Here is a 22,794-nt window from a genome sequence, read left to right on the forward strand (position 1 = left end):
CTTATCGGAAATATTCCTTCTCACTTCTCTGTTGTATTTCAGATAGGCCTCTGAAATTGGATCCATCAAAGTGGTTTTTTAATCTTTCCATTATATACCAGTGAAATGATTCTTTATCAAAAGTGCTCTTTTTTGGAAATAACTCCTTAGTATCACACATGCACTGTAAATCTGAAAAATAACAGTAAAGTATACATATAATATATTCCTCTTCCATCAAAAATTAAATTTCTATGGCAGAAACTAGGTAAGGGAAAATCATGTTCTAAGGAAGTAAATGGATGAAAACATTCTCAAATATTGAGGACAAGAGTCCAGGGAGAGGAATTAAAAAAAAAAAAAAAAGTAAAATGCTAAGTAAGTCTACAAAAATGGAGGATAAATAGAAGTCCATGAATACTATATAGTCTATTTACAGGAACTTCCCAACTACTATATGCTTGTTTTATAATGTCTCTGACAGAAGGAAGAATTCAGTGAGGTTCCAGCAGTGACAAAGTAGAATGGGTAGATTTAGAGAAAATGATACACCACTGATGAGTTCCATGTGGAAATGACCAGCACACTATTAAAATATTTTCAAGTCCATTACTTTTATGTCTTAGTTCGTTACTTAACTAACCTGAGTCCCCAAACTCTCATTTGATAAAGAATAACTATTCTCATGGAACTGTGAGGATTAAGAAGGCTACAGCTCCTTGGCATAAGTCCTCAATAAGAAGTATCTATTAGGGACACCTGGGTTGCTCAGTCAATTAAGAATCTGACTTCTTCTCAGGTCATGATCTCACCACTTGTGAACTCGAGCCCTTCATCGGGCTCTGTGCTGACAGCTCAGAGTCTGGAGCCTGCTTCAGATTCTGTGTCTCCGTCTCTCTCTGCCTCACCAACTTGCACTCTGTCTCTCTCTCTGTCTTAAAAATAAACATTAAAAAAATATATATGTAGTATCTATATTAATTGTTATAACTATGGAAGAAGAGTTTGGCAGTTAAGAGAAATATGAAATGAATATTATTTAAACTCCTCTCTCATATAAACTACCACTCAGTAAGCAGCAATACTTTTTCACAATCCAACACTTTGGTTCTCATTTTTGCTTACTCAGCTCTGATTCTCTAACCTATCATTATAATTTTTGAATCGATCTCCAACTCTGGTTCAATCCAACCTCCTGCTTATCCTATGCCTGCAGCAAAATCACTGAACATAGGTGGAGAAGCACACAAAATGAAGATAAGTAGTCCATTTTCAATATAAGAACACATATCTTAACTGCAACCTCAGAGCTGACTGGCTATTATATTACATTTCCTTGAGTAATTTAAATTAGTAGTGACACAGGATTTAAGGTATCAAAAGGAAGACAGCCCAGAAGGAGACACAAAGTTTTTTATGAGATCTTACCGTGTTAGAGAATAAACTTCCAGATGATGAAGAGAGTAGAATAATCAAATAAATGATGATGAAAAATTACTACTTCATGCCAAATATAGGATTAAACTGCAGATGGACTAAAACTTTACTATACACACACACACACACACACACACACACACACACACGCACAAAATCTTTAAAACTTTTTGAGATAAAGATCTGTACCAAAATCCCATATTAAAAAATGGTAAAAGAATATTCACTAGTACTACTATTACTCAAACTACACTGACGTTTCACTGTAAAAAATTTTTCAAAATTTAAAGAGATAACTGTTAATATAATAAAGAGGAAGAAAGAATTATAAGGGAAAGAAAATGGAAAACTTTGCTAAAATAACAGAGTGGATTTACTCTACCAAGAATAAAGATATCCCACATATACATATGTATTATATTCATAATACATATGCATACACAAAATATATAAAGTCACAATAATTAATACAATATGGAAATAGAAGACAAAGGTTAAGTGAAAACATTGCCTACTGAACAATATACTGTATACAGTTTGATACTCTCTAAGTATGTGTGTGTGTGTGTGTGTGTGTGTGTATATACCAAAACAATAAAGCATATTATCTGTGGATAGTTATATATGACCCAATGGAACAGGGAAGGATCTGTAAAATATGTATACATTCCAATGCACATGGAACATTCTCCAGAACAGATCACATTAGGCCACAAAACAAGTCCAAATAAATTTAAGAAGACTGAAATCATATCAAGCATGTTTTCCAACCACAAAGGTATGAAACTAGAAATAAATTAACAACAACAACAAAAAAAAAAACCCACTGGAAAAAAACACAAACACATGGAATCTAAATAACATGCTACTAAACAACCAATGGGTCAACTAAGCAATCAGAGGAGATGAAAAAAGACATGAAGACAAGTGAAAATGAAAACACAACAGTCCAAAATCTTTTTGTGAAAGCAGTTTTAACAGGGAACTTTTATAGTTATACAGGCCTACACCAATAAACAAGAAAATCTCTGAAAAACAATCTAAATTTACACTTACAGTGACCATAAAAAGAAAAACAAAGCTCAAGTTAGTAGAAGGAAATAATAAAAACCAGAGCAAAAATAAATAGACTAATAACAATACAAAAGCTCAATGAAACCAAAAGTTAGTGCTTCGAAAAGAAAATAAATATGATAAACCTTTAGCTAGACTACCAAGAAAAAAAAAGAGAGGACCCAAATAAATAAAATTAGAAATGAAAGAGGAAAAATAACACCACAGGAATACAAAGGACTTACAAGAGACTACTACTAAGCCAACAAATTGGACAACCTAGAAGAAATGTATAAAGTCCTGGAAACATACAATCTTCCAAAACTGAACCAAGAAAAAATACACAATCTGGACAGATTACTAGTAACAAAATTAAATTAGTAAAAAACAAACAAAAAAACCTCTCAACAAACAAAAGTCTAGGATCAGATGACTCCACAGGTGAATTCTACCAAACACTTAAAGAAGAGTTAATACCTATTCTCCTCAAACTATTCCAAGAAATAGAAAAGGAAGGAAAGCTTCCAAATACATTCTACAAGGCCATATTATCCTGATATCAAAACTGGACAAAGATATCACAAAAAAGAAAACTACAGGCTAACATCCCTGATGAACTTAAATACAAAATAAAAAAATATTAGCAGATTGCATTCTACAATAGATTAAAAGGATCATTCACCATGGTCAAGTGGAATTTTATCCAGGGGTGCAAAGACATTTCAATAAAACACAAATCAATCAACATGATATACCACGTTATCAAAATAAAGAATAAAAATAATATGACCATGTTGACAAATGCAGAAAAAGTATTTGACAAAATTCAACATCTGTTCATGATAACTCTCAGCAAAGTGCGTTAGAGGGAATATACCTCAACATAAAGGCAATATATGATGAACCCAGAGCTGACATCATACTCAGTGGTAAAAAAAACTGAGAGCTTTTCTTCTAACATGAGGAATAAGATAAGGATGTCCACTCCCACCACTTTTACTCAACATAGTATTGGAAACCCTAACCATAGCAATCAGAAAAGGAAAAATTAAAAGTATCCAAATTGGTAAGGAAGAAGTTAAACTGTCCTTATTTGCAGATGACATAATACTATATATAGAAAACCCTGAAGACTCTATCAAGAAATTATTAGAAATAACAAATGAATCCAGTAAAGTTGCAGGGTACAAAATTAATATACAGAAATTGCTTGCATTTCTCTACATTCTATTAATAATGAAGTAGAAGAAACAAATTAAGAAAACAATTCTATTTACAATTACACCAAAAAGAATAAAATACCTAGGAACAAAACTTCACCAAAGAGGTGAGGTACCTGTACTCTGAAAACTAAAATAACACTGATGAAAGAAACTAAAGATCACAATAAATGGAAAGACATTCCATGCTCATGGATTGGAAGAATTAATATTGTTAAAATGTCCATGCTACTCAAAGCAATCTACAGATTCAAAGCAATCAAATACCAAAACCCCATCAAAATACCAAAAGTATTACTCACAGATATAGAACAAATAATACAAAAATTTTACAGAACCCCCAAAGAAACCCAAATAGCCACAGGAATACTGAAAAAGAAGAACAAAATTGGAAGTATCAGAACCACATATTGCAAGATACACTACAAAGAGATATTAATCAAAACAGTATGGTACTAGCACAAAAATAGATACATAGAACAGAAGCTTAAAAATAAACCCACACTTTTATGGTCAATTAATCTACAACAAAGTAGGTAAGAATATACAATGAGGAAAAGACAGTCTCTTCAATAAATGGTGCTGGGAAAACTGGACAGCTACAATCCAAAGAATGAAATTGGACCACTTTGATACACCATATACAAAAATAAATTCAAATGGATTAAAGATCTAAATGTGAGACCTGAAACTATAAAATTCCTAGAAGAAAATATAGGCAGTAATCTGTTTGACATCAGCCTTAGCAACATTTTTTTAGCTATGTCTCCTAAGACAAGGGAAACAAAGGCAAAATGAAACCAAAATAAAAAGCTCTTGGGGCACCTCGGTTGCTCAGTCAGTTAAGCATCCAACTTTGGCTCAGGTCACGATCTCGCAGTCCATGAGTTCAAGCCCCACGTCGAGCTCTGTGCTGACAGCTCAGAGCCTGGAGCCTGCTTTGGATTCTGTCCCTCTGTCTTTCTCTCTCTCTCTCTCTCTGTCTCTCTCTGCCCCTCCCCCACTCACACTCTGTCTCTCAAAAAAATGAATGCTTTAAAAAATTTGTTTTAATAAAAAGCTTTTACACAGCAAAGAAAACCATCAACAAAATGAAAAGGCAGCCTACTGAATGGGAGAAGATATTTGCAAATGGTATATCTGATAAGAGTTAATATCCAAAAAAATGCAAAGAACATATACAACTCAACACCAAAAAAACAAAAACAAACCTAAATTTAAAAATTAAATTAAAAAATGGGCAAAGGACCTGAATAGATATTTTTCCAAAGACATACAGATGGCCAAAAGATACATGAAAAGATGCTCAACATCACCAATCATCAGGAAAATGCAAATCAAAACCACAATCAGATATCACCTTACCCCTGTCAGAATGGCTTGTGTTAAAAAGACAAGAAATAACAGTGTTAGTGAAGATGTGGAAGAAAGGAGCCCTTATGCACTGTTGGCGGGAAAGTAAATTGGTGTAGCCACTGTGGAAAACAGTATGAAGATTCCTCCAAAAATTAAAAACAGAACTACCATACAATCTAGTTATTACACTGCTGGGTATTTACCCAAAGAAAATGAACACACTAATTCGAAAAGATACACGCACCCTTCATGTTTACTGCATCATTATTTACAATAGCCAAGATATGAAAGCAACCCAAGTGTCCATCCATAGAGGAACGGATAAAGAAGATGTGGTGAACATACAATGGAATATTACTCAGCCACACCAAGAGTGAAATTTTGCCATCTGCAACAACATAGATGAACCTAGACGGTATATTAAGCAGAATAAGTCAGTAGGAAAAAAAAATACCATATAATATCGCTTATACATGGAAAGTAAGAAACAAATGAATAAAGAAACAAAACATAGAAACACAGCAGACCAGACCCATAAATGTAGAGAACTGGTGGTTGCTGGGGGGCAGGGGGGAACATGGGCGGCATAGACTTCCAGTGATGGAATGAGTAAGTTACAGGATGAGAGGCACAGCATAGAGAACACAGTAATGTGGGGACAGACAGCAGCTGCACTTATGGTGAGCACAGCATAAGGGACAGATGTGTCAAATCACTACATTGTACACCTGAAACTAATGTAATGGTGTGTGTCAACTATACATCAATAAAAAAATAATAATAATTTACTCACTTTAATTCCCTCAAGTTCTGAAATGAGGCTTGCATAAATTAAACATCAATACATTTTGGATAAGAGTGAATGAATAAAGCATGAATTACTGAAAAAAGGAGAAACTTCTCAAAGAGGGATCAAGCCATTGAAAAAAAAGGTAAAATAGGGGTTTTTAAGAAATATTGTTTAGGGGCGCCTGGGTGGCGCAGTCGGTTAAGCGTCCGACTTCAGCCAGGTCATGATCTCGCGGTCCGTGTGTTCGAGCCCCGCGTCGGGCTCTGTGCTGATGGCTCAGAGCCTGGAGCCTGTTTCCGATTCTGTGTCTCCCTCTCTCTCTGCCCCTCCCCCGTTCATGCTCTGTCTCTCTCTGTCCCAAAAATAAATAAACGTTGAAAAAAAAAAATTAAAAAAAAAAAAAGAAATATTGTTCAGAAGTGACAATACTTACACAAGTTTAAATGACAAGGGGAAGCTGGGAAAGAATTAGATTGCACATATAAGGAAAAGATTGCTGGTCATGGGGAAGGGGGGCACCTACGTTTCTGAGAAGGGAGAGAAACAAAGCTACTTTTCTATGACTCAGGCCTTCTCTCTTGTCAGGCCTCAGTCCTTGGAAGGGCACTTCCCAATAAAAATATCAAAGGTGGTAACTGCCGCAGGGCAAGGCCACCTGGGTTGCCAAGGCCTCTCTCTGTCAATGAGCTCTCACTCACCTGGGCAAGGTCCACCTGTCATGGCCTTTGTAACCATCCAAGGCTGCTTCTCTTGCTCCAATAAGGAGATCACATCTGGCTTAGATCTGGAAAGTCCTACTTCAAGAAAGGAAAAGAAATAGGATCAACCTACAGGTATGGCAGAATTCAAGTCCAGCTGTGGTCATTGAAGAAGATAATAACAAGAATAACAAGGAGGGTGAAGGTCTCCTGAAGAACAGTGTGTGACAGAGACGTCTTCCCCAAAACCATAGAGTGCAGATTATTCCCTCAGTAGCAGGAAACAGAATTCAGACAATCCAGAAATCCACATGGAAAGAGGCAGAAATTCCACAAGGCAAATACCGAATGATCTGCAAGTAAACGTCCTTACCGACAGAGACCAGGTTGTGGTAGTTTTCCAACATCACGTCTCTGGATAAGTCCTTTTGTGCAGCACCCAGGTAGTTCCACTCTCCCTGGGTGAAGTCTATCGCCACGTCCTTGAATACTGCCAACCCCTGAAAAAAGTCAATATACCCATCACTGATGAAGTTAAAGGCAATTTTTCAACATGGAAAGGGAAATGGAGAGTCATCAGAGAAAGGAGGAGACTCAGGCTGGGGCTACAGCACACGTCTGGCAGGTCGGGAGACGCTACCCTCCCTCCCGCTCATTGGAGAAACAAGCCACCTTCAGACGGAAGGGCTTGAAGTGAACAAATACTGTAAAATGGAGTTTCCCCAGTAAGTGAAGTAGCAGAAAATACGCAGCTTGACTAAGAAAAACTTGTGGCCTCCATCCATCCTATGTGTACCTCAGATCGTATTTCTCTCTTTGAAAGCACAATTTGCATGTGATATAATAATTTAAGAAAGAAACAGTCTAAGGACTATTTCATCATTATGTCGGGAGATCACAAGCATTTTTCTCCTGCTATATAAGACAAATCGTGTATCTTATAACTGACTTGACCATTCGTATATTTTATAGTTTAGACACTTAGGTTTGCCCCAACTCTGAAGGAATTCATAGATGGAAAGTTATTATCTAGTTATACCATTATGTCTAATTTAAAACCTCCCTGAAACAGATCAAAACTTTGTATCGACAAGGATGTGGTTTGTCACAGCCTTATTAAGCCATGGTTTTGTGACAGGCATCTTTAATATTTCCCTTGGGAAAATGTGCTCCATCCGCATTCCTGACTGAAAACTAACCACGTGAGAAAGGTCTAAGACTGTTCATGGTACACTCAAGAACAGGCTGGGAGGAGAGGACTTAGGGAAGGCGCCCACAAGAGTGGGTCTGGGAGCAGATTCCTGGAGGACATCCCAGGAGCAACTTTCATGACAGACAATAAAAACATAGGACCTGATATAAATACAGAAAGTGATAACTCCAACTCACATGAGCCACAGTTTTCAGAATTCCAAGAATGATCTGTCCTCTCAGTGACTGTCCTGAGAGGGCAGAGCTGAATACAAAGAAGGCAGGACACACAGGCTTTCCTCAGAGAAGTCAAACTGTGTATCACAATGCCCTGTTTTCCCCATCCCCACCTCCCACAGGCATGGTAACAAGAGCCCAGAGACTGCAGACGCTGCTACAGCAAGAATAACAGTACTATTCAGGTGCTATAATAAAATGTCTCCATTCTAACCTACTAAAGGAGGTTTCTTGAACATTCAAGTTTCTAGACTTTTGTTTTTAACTCTCTTTAAAATCTCTCAGTGATTATTTTTATATAGTACCTATAACTTATCATTGTTTTCACTAACAGGTTGGTCAGACTGTCCTATGTCTCATTACAATATGTGGAAGTACCTCCTTTTGCCTTATTTTTAATTAACCATATAGAGATCATTTTATATTAATGCATTAAGAGCTCCTTTATTCTTGAGATATTAAATAATCCATCTTGGGGTACCTGGGTGGCTCAGTCGGTTAAGCGTCTCTCACTTCAGCTCAGGTCATGATGCCCTAGTTCGTGAGTTTGAGGCTTGCATCAGGCTCTATGCTAATAGCAAAGAGCCTGCTCAGGATTCTCTCTCTCTCTCTCTCTCTCTCTCTCTCTCTCTCTCTCTCTCCCTCTCCCTCTCCCTCTCCCTCTCCCTCTCCCTCTCCCTCTCCCTCTCCCTCTCTCTCTGCCCTTCCCCCACTCGTCCATTCTCTCTCTCTCTCTCTCTCTCTCTCTCTCTCAAAACTAAACTTAAGGGGTGCCTGGTGGTTCAGTCACTTGAGCGTCTGACTTCAGCTGGTGTCATGATCTCACGGCTCGAGTTCGAGCCCCACAATAGGCTCTGTGCTGACGGCTCAGAGCCTGGAGTCTGCTTCTGATTCTGTGTCTCCCTCTCTCTCTGCCCCTAACCCACTTGCATTCTGTCTCTGTCTCTCTCAAAAATAAATAAACATTAAAAAATTAAAAAAAAAAAAAAACTAAACTTAAAAAAAATAATCCGTCTTAAGAATGACCCACAATTTTTTAAACTGTTTATTTGTGAGAGAGAGACAGAACACAAGCAGGGGAGGAGCAGAAAGAGGGAGATACAGAATCCGAAGCAGGTTCCAGGCTGCAAGCTGTCAGCACAGAGCCTGACATGGGGCTTGAACTCACAAACTGTGAGATCATGACCTGAGCCAAAGCTGGATGCTTAACCAACTGAGCCACCCAGGCGTCCCATGACCCACAATGTTTTAACTAGCTGCCTGATAATCAGTATTTAGATTATTTATAAACCATCACTATCTATTTTATATTTTATTTCACATGCACAAACAAATCTGTATGATAATACCCATGAGTCAAGTTGTAGGGTGTGTAGTTCAAATTTTTACACAAAAATTGCTAAACTGCCTACTATAAAGGCCCTATTATCATGTATTAGTGCTGAGAGCTTCCTATATTTTGTCAACTCCTAATCCAAACCCATATGAAGAAAAGTTTTATGGGTTCACCTGGCAGAAGGGAAAGAATCCTCATTGAAAGCATGAGAATAAATAAAAACATAAAAGATGAATAAGTATAGGGGTAAATTTCAATGAATATTAACCAGGAAAAAAAATTCATATTTAAATACGTGTAGAATCGGGACGCCTGGGTGGCTCAGTTGGTTGAGCATCTGACTCTTGATTTCAGTTCAGGTGATGATCCCAGGGTCAGACCCCATGTTGGGCTCTGTGCTGAGTGTGGAGCCTGCTTAAGATTCTCTCTCTCCCTCTTCCCCTGTCCTCCACACATGCACTCTCTCTCTAAAATAAAAAAAAATTTAATTAAAAAAAGGTACATGTAGAATTAAAATCCATTACCAAGAAATACTGGAGGGGATGGACAGACAGGATGAAGTTGGCAAATGCAGTTTTAAAAGTTCTAAAATTCTAGCACCACTGGGAAACTGTAAAAATAATAATTTGTATTACGCTATAAAGCATCAATGATGCATTTTGCAATCTCTAGTGCAAGAACACTAAAACAAACATACATGAATGTATGATGGAAGGAAAAAATGGAAAGATACAAAATTCAATTAACCCAAAATAAGACAAAAGAGAACATAAAGATGAACTAGGGGCACCTGGATGGCTCAGTCAGTTAAGCGTCTGACTCTGGATTTTGGCTCAGGTCATGATCTCACATAAGCTCAAGCCCCATATCAGGTTCTTGCCCTGGCAGCACAGAACCTACTTCTGATTTTCCCTCTCTCTTTGTGCCTCCACTGCTGACTCTTTCTTTCTCTCAAAACAAATAAACTTTAAAAAAATGTACTAAGTGGAAAAAACAAATAACAACAAAACAGACATAAACCCAACTATGTAAGTAATTACATTTCATGTAAACTAACACAAACTAAGAAAAGACTAAACTTGTTGGAGCATATTTAATAACAAAATACAACTCCATGCTGTTTACAAAAGACACCCTTCAAATATGAGGTAGAAAAAGACTGAAAGTAAAAGAACAGAAAAAGACATAGCATGTGAATACTAACCAAAGGACAGCAGGTAGAACTACAGTAATATCAAACAAAATAGGCTTTATGTCTATTAGTTATTCTTGCCTTAAACAGGAATATTTCATCGTTATTATAGATGTCAACACAACAGGAAAATCAAAATTCTACGCCTCTATCTACTCAATAACACAACTTCAAAATATAGAAGGCAAAAACAGACAAGCAAACCAGTAAGACAAAAATGCAAAGATAGTGAGAGCTTTAACACATCCCTACATCCCTACAGTTAACATAACAAGTAGGAAAAAATCAGTATTGGTTAAAGAATATCTGACTGATATAACTAACAAAGTTATTGTGACATATAGAATTCTACAATCAAATGACAGAATTCACATTCTTTTCAAATACACTGGAAATTTTTCCAAAATTCGCAATATCCTGTGCTATAAAGAAAGGCTACATAATTTTCAACAAGGAAATCATTCAAATGATACTCACTGACCTCACAGAACAAAGCTAAAAGTCTAACAAAAAGCCACCAGAAAATCCCCAACTACCTGAATGTTGAACAATATATTTACAAATATCCATGAATCAAAGAAGAAATCAAACTACAAATTAGTATAATTAACTGAAAAATACTGATGTATGACAGATCAAAACTTGTGTGATGTGCTGAAAGTAGCGCACAGAGAAAAAGTTATAGCCGTAAAGAAGTCTTAAAGAACATCTACAGCCTTCTTAAGGAAAAGAAGGCTAAAAACGAAGCGTTTAAGTATTCATCTCAGAAAACTAGAAAAGGAAGAGCAAACCAAACCTAATGAAAAATTAATTATAATAAAGACAAGGGAGGCTATCAGTGAAACAGAAAGCAAAGGCAACAAAATCAAAATGTTGCTGCTTTACAAAGAGTGAAAAACATTTATAAGCCCCTAACAGGCCAACCAACAACAACAACAAAATAAGAGAAACAGAGATGATAACAGGGATAATAATCCTACAGATACTTCAAAACATATATATTATTAACAACCTTAATGCATGTAAAAAATGTATTTGAATGAAATGTGTAAGTTTCTCAATAAATGCAACTTATCAAAGCTACCACAAGTAGAAAATAGGAATATTCAGTGACATATTAAAGAAATCAGTCTTTTAAAATTCCCACAGAGAAAACTAAGGCCCAGATGACTTAACTGATGACTTCCTCCAAACATTTAAGAAAGAAGTGACACCAATCTTAAATTCTTTCTAAGTGGTAAGTGTAATCTTAATATCAAAACCTAACAAGGAAGAAATGGCAACTACAGACCAATCTCTCCCATGAACAAAGCTGCAAAATCTCAAAGAAAGTAGCAGTAATATATAAAAATCATACCTATATATCATACCCAAGTGGAGCTTATGTGAGAAATGTAAGAGATGTCTGACACTTGAAAATCAATGTACTTTGGGTGCCAGGCTGGTTCAGTCAGTGGAGCATGTGACTCCTGATCTTGAACTCAGGTCCTAAGTTCAAGCCCCGTGCTGAGCATGAACTTACTTTAAATAATAATAATAATACCTTAAAATAGTAATACTATTACTTAAAAATCAGTGTACCTCACCTCATTAATAGAAAAAAGAGAAAATTACATGATCCCCTGGATACATGCAGAAATTCTGACAAAATCCAACATTTTGATAAAAACTGAGTAAACCAGAAATCAAAGGAAACACTATCATTAACCTGATAAAGCAAATCTTAAAATGCTCCCTCAAAAATCACAATTAAAGCTAAAAATCTGAATGCATCCCCCTTAAAGTTACGAAAAAGAAGACCTTTCAACTAGAGGTCTGATCCAGTACAACAGGGCAAGAAAAAAGAAATAAAACGCATAAGTACTAAAAAGGAAGAAATTAAACTCATTAGTCACCAATGACATGATTGTGTACATTAAAAAATCTTAGGGGCGCCTGGGTGGCGCAGTCGGTTAAGCGTCCGACTTCAGCCAGGTCACGATCTCGCCGTCCGTGAGTTCGAGCCCCGCGTCAGGCTCTGTGCTGATGGCTCAGAACCTGGAGCCTGTTTCCGATTCTGTGTCTCCCTCTCTCTGCCCCTCCCCCGTTCATGCTCTGTCTCTCTCTGTCCCAAAAATAAATAAACGTTGAAAAAAAAATTAAAAAAAAAATAAATAAAATAAAAAATCTTACAGAATCTATAGATAAGCTACTAGAATTGAGTGATTTTATCAAGATTGATAAAAGGTCAACTTAAAAAGAATCAGCTTGATTTCCATAAATCAAGAACAACTAAACAGAAACACAAAATTTTAACTCTGATGTAACTTTCAATAGTATAAGAATAAATCAAATAGCTAGTTACAAATCAAAATAGTCTTAAAACCTCTAGATTAAAAATGACAGATTATTGAACGATATATATATCCCATGTTCATTGATTAGAAGACATGAGTAGATGTAAATTCTCTCAAAAAACTTTGTAGATTCAAAGCAACCCCAATTTTTAAAAAAGTAATTTTTTAATGAAATTAGCAAATCAATTCTAATATTCTTATAGAAGTGCAAAGATCTGTGAATAGCCAAGGCAATCTCAAAGGAAACCTTTACAAAGGTTTTACAAGGGAATTCTTTGTAAAGGATTCACATTATCAGATATTGACAGTAACGGGGCAGGGGGGTATGACAACTGGAATGCTGGCAATATCCTTTTATTTTTTTCACCCTCAGTGCTGATTGCCAAGGCGTATTAGGGTTGCAAAAATTCATCAACTCGTGCAATCGTATGTACAGTATATTCGAATGAGGAAGACTAAGAATGCAATAAAAATGCAAGTAGAGGAAATCACCAATAGTAACAAATCAACACCATGAGTTGGAAGAAGCACTCCGAGGAACACTTAAGAGCCCCTAATACAGCAGACGCCCAGATACGCGCAGGTTCCCGCACGTTCCGACCTCCCCCGCCCCCGCCCTTAAAAGAGCGGGCACAGCTCACGGAGCGGGAGGGCGGGCACACCAGCAAGACACGCCCGCCGGTGCCCACTTGACCTCCGGACGCCCCGCCCCTCACCGTATCGCCCCCTCGTACGTCCACTCCCGCTCCCAGACACGCGCACAGTCACCGTCAGCCGCCCGCCAACACCCACTGTAACCGGAACCTGCACCGCACACCTGGCGTCAGGACAAGCGGACCGACACGACCTCCGAGAGCCGACGCGCGGGAGGCGGACGGCAGCAGCCAATCAGCGGACGGCAGCAGCCAATCAGCGGCGGGAAGGCAGCAGCCAATCAGCGGCAGGAAGGCAGGTCTGGACGAAACCGCATCCGAAGGGGGGGCCGCCGGGAAGTGTAGTCCTGAGCGCCGGGCGCAGAGGCCGCCGGGAGGTGTAGTCCTGGGCGGCAGGAGGTGCGTGGGGCTTGGAGCCTGGCTGACCCCAGTCGGCCGCAGTCTCCAGAGAGGCACCTGTCTGCGGGACCAGGGAAGTTTTGTAGTTTCATAAGCGCCTACCCAGATTTTGGAAGTCTCCCCAGCCCCACGCCGGATGCACTGATCATAGTTCTATACCTCGCCATCCCTCTTCTCCCTTCTTAACATGGTCAGTCTGTATACTCGCTTGTGTACACCTGTAACTTGCTGGCTGCTCTCTTGCTTTGGTTAAATACAGTTCTGGTTGTATAACGACCTTTGCCCACTGTGCATCTGTACCCTTGCAGTACAGCTCAATGTGGCTGGAAAAAAAAGAGAAAGAAAAGAAACCACACTGACAGGGCTTACTTTAAATGAGAGGCAACAAATTGTTAGTGTTTTCCTGATGATTTCTTTATGTTTTCATAATATTGACAAATTGGATTTCACTAATGTTTTCTTGGTGTTAAATTTAGATTATTTTTAGCAGGAATACTACAAAAAATTCTAATGCACCTATATCAGGAGGCACATTGTCCCATTAAGGCACTGTCAACTTTGATCATTTGGTTAAGGTAGTGCCTTTCAGATTTCTCCACTATACAATTACTAATAAGCATCTTGTGGGGAGACAGAATGTACAGAAAGTAGTTTCAGAATTGCTAACCCAGGGCTTTGCAAAACAAAATCTACTATCGCTTTACATTTCTTTTAATTGCATTAATATAGCATGTAAATGTTTCCATCTTGATGTAGTACAAGTACACATAGGTTGAATGTAATTTTGTGCTATTAAAACACACCTCATTTTGATTCCTGCTGAGAAACCATGAGGAAGGCCTGAAGCCTGTGTTCACATATCCAATTTGTTCACATATCCAAACTACTAGTGAGCATTGAAATAAATGGGACTATAATACTGGCCACAGTGAAGTGAGATTTGCAAGATGGCAGACTAGGAAGCCCCAGGCCTTCTTTGCCCATGAAAACATTTTTTAAAACTGTACATGGGCTAAAATAATTTTTTTTAGTTTATTAATTTTGAGAAAGGGGTGCCTGAGTGGCTCAGTTGGTTGAGCATCTGACTTCAACTCAAGTCATGATCTCACAGTTCATGAGTTCCAGCCCCACAATGGACTGTCTGCTGTCTGCACAGAGCCTGTTTCAGATCCTCTGTTTCCCTCTTTCTCTGCCCCTCCCCCGCTCATTCTCTCTCTGTCTGTCTGTCTGTCTCTCTCTCTCTCTCTCTCTCTCTCTCTCTCAAAAAGGAATAAACATTTAAAAAAATTTTTGAAGGGATCCTGGATGGCTCAGTCGGTTAAGCATCTGACTTCCACTCAGGCCATGATCTCACAGTTCACAAGTTCAAGCCCCACATCAAGCTTTTTGCTGACAGCTCAGAGCCTGGAACCTTATTCAGATTCTGTATCTTCCTCTCTCTGTGCCTCTCCCCCACTTGCTCTCTCTCTCTCAAAAATAAATAAAACATTTTTAATTAAAAATAAATAAATAAATAAATAAATGTGAAAAAACAATTTTTTTTGAGAGAGAGTAAGCAAGTGGGGAAGGGACATAGAGAGAGAGGGAAAGAATGCCAAGCAGGCTCCATGCTGTCAGCTCGGAGCCGGACATGGAGCTTGAACCCACGAATTGGGAGATCATGATCTGAGCCTAAACCAAGAGTCAGATACTCAACAGGCAGCCACCCAGGTGCCCCTGAAATAATTTTATAGAAGCCCTGGAAAACAATGAACTACAGCAATCAAGCAAATGCCCAATCAACAAAAAGCCACATTCAAAATAGGAAATTTCATGGCATCCTTGCTCACTTTTGTCTCAACACCTCTATGGTGTGATGCAGTGTAGGGTGGTCTAAAGGAAACAAAATCCCAGTTCCCAATTTCCTCCATCAAAATGAAGGAAGCAAACCAGATTTTACTTGTGACATTCTAACCGGTCTGGGGGCTGCCTGAGGGATTGGTCTGTTTCTTTGGATTAGGAGCTCAGATGGGGCAAAAGTGGAATAGCATGAATCTCAGCCTGGAAAAAGCTTTGGAAAACAGCAAGTATTGCTTGTGAAAGTTGCAGACACACAGATACCTGTGGCAAAAGATTATGTGTGGAGGAATATGATAGAATATCTAACACTCCAAAGAGAAGTTGGGGTGAGCTTTATTGGGAAGTTGACATTTTAAATTACATGGGGGGTGGGTACTGCTGGCTTAGGTGGTAAAGCCTGTGACTCTTGATCTCAGGGTCATGAGTTCAAGCCCCATGTTGGGCACAGAGCCTAGTTAAAAAATAAATTAATAAAATAAATAAAATAACATAAATAAGTAAAATAACGGGAAGAACCAAAAAGAATATCTGTTGCTGAAAAATACAGATAGCTGAATTGAGAAATTCAATAGCAGACTGAAACAGGCAGAAGAACTAGGAAACTTGAAGACATTTGAAATTATTGAATCTCAGGAGGAAAAGAAAAATATTAAGGAAAAATGAATAGACCCTAAGGAACTTTTGGGACTCTATCAAGTAGACCAATTTATGTTCTACTATTGGAGTCCCAGAAGAAGAAAGAAAGAATGGGGCAGAGAGATTATTTTTAAAAATAATATAAAACACTTCCCAAATTTGAGGAACAACATGTATCCACAAATCCAAGAAGCTCAATAAATTCCAAGTAGGATAAAATGAAGAGAACCACACAGAGACACGTGATAAATAGTCAAAAGTCAAATCAAAGAAAATCTCAAAAGAAACTTTACATATAAGGGATTCCCAATACGGTTATGAGCAGGCTTTTCAGCAGAAACCTTGGAGTCAAAAACAAACCATCCTAAAATTGGTATGGAACCACAAAAGACCCTGAATAGCCAAAGAAATCTTGAAAAAGAAAAAGCTGGAGGCATCACAATACCAGGTTTCAAGTTATACTACAAAGCTTTAGTAACCAAAACAGTATAAAATAGACAAATATATCAATAGAAAAGAAGATAAAATCCAGAAATGAACCCACAGCTATATGGTCAATTAATCTTCGACAAAGCAGGAAAGATTTTCCAATGGGAAAGACAGTCTCTTCAACAAATGGTGCTGGGAGAACTGGACAGCAACATGCAAATCAATGAAACTGGGCCACTTTCTTACACCATACACAAAAATAAACTCAAAATGGATTAAAGACCACAATGTGAGGCCAGAAACCATAAAAACCCTAGAAGAAAGAACTGGCAGTAACTTCTCTGACATTAGCCACTGCAACTTCTTTATACATACATTCTCCCGAGGCAAGGGAAACAAAATAAAAAATAAAGCACTGGGTATTGTATGTGAGTGATGAATCACTGAATTCTACTTCTGAAACCAATATTGCACTACATGTTAACTAACTAAAATATATTTTAAAACATCTTTTTAATAAAGAGCTTCTGCACAGCAAAGAAAACAATCAACAAAACTAAAAGACAACCTACTGAATGGAAGAGGATATTTTCAAATGACATTTCTAATAAAGTTTATTAGGGCCAAAACATCATTTGGTATAGAGCTAAATTTGCCTCTCTAGTGAGGCAAAACTTGCCTAAGTACTTTACCCAATACCCCACAAATTATGAGGCTTTCCACTCTGGTTGGCCTGAACAGGGACTACTTGTGCAGTGCGTGTGTGTGTGTGTGTGTGTGTGTGTGCACATGCACATCTCCCTCCTGTCTGGTTCTGTGCCCTGGAAATCTAGCCATTTTGACCTCCCCAGACTTGTAGTTAATTTTCTCAGAAAAATTTTAAAAATAAACTTTATTTTAGAATAGTTTTAGATTTAGCAAAAGTTTATTTTAAAATAGGAGAGAAGGGCTCCTGGGTGGCTCAGTTAGTTAAGCATCAGAATCAGCTCAGGTCATAATCTCACAGTTCATGAGTTTGAGCCACACATCAGGCTCCTCGCTAACAGTGCAGAGCCCGCTTGAGATTCTTTGTCTCCCTCTCTTTGCTGGTCCCCTGCTTGCACACAAGTGCTCGCTCTCTTTCTCTCTCAAAATAAATAAATAAACTTTAAAAAAATAGTAGAGATATTTTCTATAGGTGTACCACACTTAGTCTCCTCTATGACTTACATCTTACATTAGTATGGTGTGCTTGTCACAACTGATGAATTAATACTGATGTGTTATTAGTAACTGAAGTTTATATATTCATTTTTTTAACTTTTTAATATAACGTTCTTTTTTTGTGTGTTCCAGGATACCACAATACTTTTAGTTATTATGTCTCCTCTTGGGTATGAGTTTCTTAGACTTTGTTCTCAGTGACAGTTTGAAGGAACACTGGGGATGGATTTTGTAGAATGTCCTGTAACTAGCATTTTCTGATGTTCTTCTTATGATTATACTGGTGTTCTATGTTTTGGGGACGGAGACCACAAGGTAAGGTGCCACTCTTTACATACCATCAACATGACTTATCACTGTTGATGTTAACCTTGATCACCTGGCTGAGTTCCCAAGTAACTTCTGAATAGGCTCTGCACTGACAGCATGCAGTCTGATTGGGATATTCTCTCTCCCTCTCTCTCTCTCTCTCTCAAAATAAATAAACAAACATTTAAAAAATCAAGAAAGTCATCGAGAGGTAGTGATGTCATTAACATGGTAAGAGTTTTCTTTTCTATCTTGCTCCCAAATAACACAATTTAGCCAATTACCAATGGACAAGACAGCATTCAATTTGTGGAAGTCCAGGAATCCAGCAGAAAAACTAGCATACCATTGGAACACCAACAACAAAAAATCCAAGACTGGAATCATAGAAGAGAATAAGAGGGACAGTTTCACTTTACCTGCATTACCTTTCCACCAAAGCAGCACAGCTCAATGCCAAGATGGATTTTGTCTGTCCTGATTTCTCCCATGAGGGAACATTAGCATGTGAGTACCCAGTTTCACCGCCTATGTAGAATGCTGAAAACCAGACCCACATTTTTTTCTCATCCCATCCAGAATATTGAGGTATGCAGTGTGGCTGGGAGACAGGGAGTGGCTGGTAGAATAGCAACCAGGGGCACAAAGGGATGTGGATCCTATTAACTGCATTGCAGGCTCCATCAGGAATCCCACCTGTGACTGTGGTAGATGCTTGCCTGTGGATCTCAACTGGTTCATGGGCACCCCCAGTGATTCAAGTGCCTCACCTACACACACCAGTACATTGTGGTCCATTCCTTGAGCATGCCCCAAAAAGTGGTGAGAGAGACTCTGAAGAGGGCTACTGAGTATGCGTAGAAAACCAGCTTGATTCTGCAGAATTAGGAGAAACCACAGACTTAGGCACTCAGCAGCAACGCAGGGACAGCAAAAGGGAGTCTGTCAGTACCAAACCTGACAGTGCAGGATCAATAGAAGGCATATAATTTTAAGATTTCCTCCACAAAAGGGAACAAGAAGTGTGGAGTAGACATATCCACAGAAAAGGTCTGAGCAAAGCTCAGAATCCCTAACAGGGCAAAAGGAAAGTATTTCTTATGTAAATCTAACCAGTAGATACTTGAGATATGAGTATTTCTTTAATGTGAAAACAGCAATGCAAGATTTCAAGGAATATGAGGGGTGCCTGTATAACTCAGTCACTACAATATGTGACTCTTGATCTCAGTGTCATGAGTTCAAGTAGAATTTACTTAAGAAAAGATTTCAAAGAACACGAAAAATGAAAGAAACATGAGACCACCAAAGGAACACAATAATTTCCTAGTAACTAGACAAAAAAATGGAAATCTGAAATTTTCTTGACAAAGAATTCAAAATAGTTGTTATAAGAAAACTTGATGAACTACAAGAAAACACAGAAAGACAATTTAACAAAATCAGGAAAACAATGTATGAACAAAATGATAAGTTTAAAAGAGAAATGGAAATTATAAAGAACCAAAAAGAACTTCTGGAGCTGAAAAATACAATGCATAAAATGAAAAATGCAATAAGAATTTAAATGGCAAATTAGATCAACCAGAAGAAAGAATCTGTAGAGTGGAAGACAGGCCATTTGAATTTTTCTAGTCAGAGAAGAACAAAGAAAAAAATAATGAAAAAAAGCAAACAAATCCTATGTGAACTAAAAGATACAATTAAGAGAAGCAGTGTATACACTCAGAGTCCCAGAAAGAGGAGAGAGGGAGAAGGGGGCAGAAAACTTATTTAAAGAAATAATAGCTGAGAACTACTCAAATCTGGGGAGAGATTTAGACATCCAAGTTTATAAAATTTATAAATCTTACCAAATTTTCAATCCAAGATGATCTTCTCCAAGAAACATTATAATAAAACTATCTAAAGTCAAAGACAAAGAAAGAATTTTAAAAGTAGGAAGAGGGGAAAAAAACCTTCTTCACATAAAATGAAACTCTTATTAGGCTATCAATTGATTTCTTAGGAGAAACCTTGCAGGCCAGAGGAGAGTAGGATGACACATTAAAAGATTTGAAAAAAATATATATACCAACCAATCCTACTTTTCCTGACAAAGTTGCCCTTAAGAAATAAAATAAAAATCTAATCAAACAGGCAAAAGCTAAGAAATTTTATTACCATTAGACCTGCCTTATAAGAAATGCTGAAAAGATTTCTTCAAGCTGAAATAAAGTACTCTAGTTAGTAACATGAAACCACATTAAAATAAAACACACGCTAGCAAAGATAAGCATACAGTCAAAATCAGAATATTCTAATACTTTAATATGGTGGTGTGTAAACCACTTTAGTATAAAGATTAAAGGCACAAAGCATTAAAACTAACATACAGCTACAATAATTTGGTAATGGATACACAATATAAAAGAGGTAAATTGTAAAACATCAAAACAAAAAATGTGAGGGGCAGTAAAAGGTCAGAGCTTTTGTAGTGATTGAAGTTGTTATCAGCATAAAATAGACTGTTACATCTAAGCTATGTTTTATGTAAGCCTCATGATAACTACCAAACAAAAACCTAGATACACCAAAGGTAAAGAGAAGGGAATCAAAATATACCACTATGGAAAATCGCCAATCCATAAAGAAAACAAGAAAAGAATAAAAGAATAAGTAAACTATAAAACAGTTGGAAACAATAAGATGGCATTAGTAAGTGCTTCCCTATTAATAATTACTTTAAATGTAAATGGATTAAATTCTCCAATCAAAAGGCAGAGGGTGACTGAATGGATAAAAAATAAGATGCAAGCATGTGTTGCCTAGAAGAGACTCACTTCAGAGGGTTATATACCATGATCAAATGAGACTTATCCTGGGGTGCAAGGGTGGTTCAGTGTATGCAAATCAATAAATAAAGAAATCCAATTATATCACTAAAGAAAATCACCAAACATAAAACAAAGACTAGAAAGAAACAGAGAAAATCTCTATAAACAAAAAGTAATACAATGGCACTAAATCCATATCTAACAATAATCACTCTGAATGTAAATGCACTAAATGTTCCAATCAAAAGACAAAGAATGTCAGAATGGATTTAAAAAAAAAAAAAAAAGACCCACCTATATGCTGCCTACAAGAGACTCATTTTAGACCTAAAGACACCTGCAAATTGAAAGTGAGAGGATGGAGAAATATTTACCATGCAAATGGTTGTCAGGAGAAAGCCAGAGTAACAATACTTATATCAGACAAACTATATTTTAAGCCAAAGACTAACAAGAGACAAAGAATAACACTATATAATAATAAAGGGGACATTCTAACAAAAAGGTATAACAATGGTAAGTGGGAACATCCAAAAACATAAAACAATAACAAACATAAAGGGACTAATTGATAATAATACAATAATAGCAGAGAACTATAACAGCCCATATACATCAATGGACAAAACATCAAAACAGAAAATAAACAAGGAAACAATGGCTTTGAATGACACATTGGACCGGATGGACTCAACAGGTATATTGAGAAAATTCTATCCTAAAACAGCAGAATACACATTCCTTTCAAGTACACATGGGACATTCTCCAGAATAAATCACACATTCAGCCACAAAACAAGTCTCAACAAATTAAAAAAAAAACTGAAGTCATGCCATATATCTTTTTGGACTACAATATTATGAAACTAGAAATCAACCACAAGAAAAACATGAAAAGAGCACAAATACACGGAGGTTCAATAACATGCTACCAAAAATGAATGGGTCAACCAGGAGGTCAAGGAAGAAATTAAAAAATGCAAGCAAATTAAAATAAAAACACAACATGATGCTTTTTGGGATGCTTTTTTCTGAAAGAATTATATAGCAATACAGGCCTACCTCAAGAAGCAAGAAAAATATCAAGTAAACAAACTAACCTTATGCCTAAAGCATCTAGGAAAAGAACAATAAGGGAAGCCTAAAGCCAGCAGAAGGAAGGAAATAATAAAGATTAGAGCAGAAATACAGGATATAGAAACAAAACAAAATAAGTAAACAATAGAACTGATTAATGAAATCACATGCCAGTTCTTTGAAAAAAACTAATAAAATTAATAAACTTCTAGCCAGATTTATCCAAAAGAAAATAGAAACCTAAATAAAACCGCAAGTGACAGAGGAGAAATAACAACCAACACCACAGAAATACAAACTATTATCAGAGAATATTATAAAAAATTGCATGTCAACAACCTGGACAACCTAGAAAAAATTGGATAAATTCCTAGAAACATATAAACTACCAAAACTGAAACAGGAAGAAATAGACCAGACCAATAGCCAGCAAAGAAACTGAGTCAGCAATCAAAAAACCTCACAACAAACAAACGTTCAGGGCCAGATGGCTTCACAAGGGCATTCTACCAAACATTTAACTAATAGTCAATCCCTATTCTTTTCAAACTATTCCACAAAATAGAAAAAGAAGGAAAACTTTCAAATTCATTCTATGAGGCCAGCAT

The 22,794-nt window shown here is 37.3% G+C and overlaps 1 protein-coding gene across 1 annotated transcript; it reads right to left on the minus strand.

Annotated features, from left to right (window-relative positions):
- Window position 1: 1 nt before the first annotated feature.
- LOC102899568 (zinc finger protein 28 homolog) lies at window positions 2-21,255 on the minus strand. Its single transcript, XM_045043588.1, has 6 exons — window positions 20,147-21,255; window positions 14,037-14,200; window positions 13,643-13,938; window positions 6,907-7,033; window positions 6,534-6,619; window positions 2-171 (listed from the first exon to the last, which is right to left on the minus strand). Exons 2-6 carry the CDS (start codon window positions 14,042-14,044, stop codon window positions 2-4), a joined length of 687 nt encoding a protein of 228 aa, XP_044899523.1. The 5' UTR covers window positions 14,045-14,200; window positions 20,147-21,255.
- Between the last annotated feature and the right edge of the window lie 1,539 nt (window positions 21,256-22,794).

The sequence above is a fragment of the Felis catus genome, chromosome D4 (assembly GCF_018350175.1).
Source record: "Felis catus isolate Fca126 chromosome D4, F.catus_Fca126_mat1.0, whole genome shotgun sequence".
Lineage (NCBI taxonomy): Eukaryota > Metazoa > Chordata > Mammalia > Carnivora > Felidae > Felis > Felis catus.

Bases quoted from the DNA above. Each gene is read 5' to 3' on its own strand.
- LOC102899568 (XM_045043588.1), bottom strand. The intron at 7,034-13,642 runs GTGTGCGGTGCA...GACTTTTTTCAG, and splicing joins TCCGCTTGTCCTGACGCCAG to GGGTTGGCAGTATTCAAGGA. The intron at 6,620-6,906 runs GTAAGGACGTTT...AGGACTTTCCAG, and splicing joins CCACAACCTGGTCTCTGTCG to ATCTAAGCCAGATGTGATCT.